Source organism: Ixodes scapularis, unplaced genomic scaffold, assembly GCF_016920785.2.
Source record: "Ixodes scapularis isolate PalLabHiFi unplaced genomic scaffold, ASM1692078v2 ptg000312l_1___fragment_3__unscaffolded, whole genome shotgun sequence".
Classification (NCBI taxonomy): Eukaryota; Metazoa; Arthropoda; class Arachnida; order Ixodida; family Ixodidae; genus Ixodes; species Ixodes scapularis.
Window position 1 is genome coordinate 3,037,491 of NW_024609958.1, and position 1,880 is coordinate 3,039,370.

Here is a 1,880-nt window from a genome sequence, read left to right on the forward strand (position 1 = left end):
TTATCTAGCTCGTGTCCCAGTTACCGAGCTCGTTCTTGAAAAAAAATTGCATTTCGTTACGTTCACAGTGATGCCGTGTTTACTCCGTGTCTTTAACACTTGCTGTGTGCGACTGTAGCACTCTGCTTGGTCTACGCCAGCAATCAGCACGTCGTCCAAGTAACAGGCAGCACCAGGAATGCCTTGCGAAACCTGTTCCATCAAGGCTTGGAACATGGCGGGTGCACTTGCTACGCCAGATGATAACCGCTGGAACCTAAAAAAGCCCATATGCGTGTTTACCGTGAGCAGCTCTTGCGCTCGCTCGTCCAACTCGATCTGTAGCTAGGCCCTAGAGAGTTCCAAAACTGTAAACACGGTTCCACCAGCCAGGGTCGTAAAGACGTCCTCAGGAAGTGGTAAAGGATGGTGGTCCACTTCAATGGCCTGGTTCACCGTTACTCTGTAGTCCCCACATATCCTTATTTCTTTGCCACCACTTTTCGGCACGATCACTACAGGCGTGGCCCACGTACTGTGCTTGACCCGGTAAATGACACCGGCTTTTTCTAAGTCTGCCAATTCTTTTTCCACCTGCTCGCGCAAAGCATATGGAACGGGTCTCGCCTTACAAAAAACGGGATTTGCGTCGGCTTTTAACCTAAGGCTACCTTTGAAGCGCTTGATAGCTCCATACCCGGGTTCAAACATGTCAGCATACTGCTCTTTTAGGCATTTTCTGCCTTCTCTGTTTCCGTGTTTTTTACCGCTTGTACGTTAAGCACAACTTCGCGTCGATTCTGCACAGCGTCATGCAGGTCTATCTTAATTTTCGCGAGCCAGTCACGCCCCAGAAGAGCCGGCATACTAGCACCGTTTTCTTGTCTAGAAACTACGAGTGGCAAGTGATAGATTTGATTTCCATAGCCAACTTTTACCTGCGCAACTCCCTTTACGCCAATAGCAGTACCATTGTACACTCCCAGACGGACATCAGACAAGCCAAGAGTGAACATCAACAGATGCGAAAAGGAGCACAGCACGCGCTACACGGAATGCGCATCCGGTGTTATCTATGAAATTCCGCTTTCTTGCGGGCTAGTATACATTGGCGAGACTGGACGTTGTTTCAACCTGAGGGCACGAGAACACTTTCTGTCGATAAAAAACAACACAGGCGGACATCTGTCTGTGCATTGTTTGAAATGCGGATGTCATCCAGATTTGCAAAGGACACGTGTTCTCGCAAGAGCGAATGAGGCAACGGAAAGAAAACTCGTAGAAGCCTACTTCATTAAAAAGAAAGGTCACGACTGCATAAGCATGCAATCTGTTTCACTATCAGACAAGGAATTCTCTTTTTTGGACGGTCATGTTTAAACCTTATTTAACCGCAAACTGATTGCTGCTGTCATATATACTGTTGTGTCTGCGCCAAATAAACAGTTGGAAGTCTGCGCTCCGTGTGTCGTACTCGTTTCTACCTCTGTCCTCGTCCTTTGCGCAGTTCATTTATTTCTAAAATCATGAACCAACTAGCCCGCCAAAAGGTGTTACCTGCTGATACATGACAACGCCAGTGTAGGATACGAAATCGCTGATACATCACGCAGGATCTCAAATTTCCTCGAGCACAAATTTGTGAATAATAAATAACTCAATTTCTATGGGAATTTAGAGTCGCGGGGTTGCCATAATTGCTTACTTTCACCCGTTCGCCAAAGAAGTAAAAAAAATCTGCAGAAGGCGTCGTAGGCGCATCTTCACGACTACATATTTGAGCCCCCTTGTCCATGTACCCAAGAACGACTTAGTATATGCAGTTCTTAAAGGGGAGCTCCGGCGAAATATTGATAGTCATTTGTTTTTATCCAATTTTCGCCGCTTACCAAATATACACC

The 1,880-nt window shown here is 46.5% G+C and overlaps 1 protein-coding gene across 1 annotated transcript; it reads right to left on the bottom strand.

Moving 5' to 3' along the window:
* Window positions 1-324: 324 nt before the first annotated feature.
* LOC120836521 (uncharacterized protein K02A2.6-like) lies at window positions 325-690 on the bottom strand. The gene has a single exon (XM_040205473.1). The coding sequence runs from the start codon at window positions 688-690 to the stop codon at window positions 325-327; it is 366 nt and encodes a 121-aa protein (XP_040061407.1).
* Between the last annotated feature and the right edge of the window lie 1,190 nt (window positions 691-1,880).

Coding starts and splice junctions, on each gene's coding strand:
- LOC120836521 (XM_040205473.1), bottom strand. CDS start 690: ATGTTTGAACCCGGGTATGGAGCTATCAAGCGCTTCAAAGGTAGCCTT.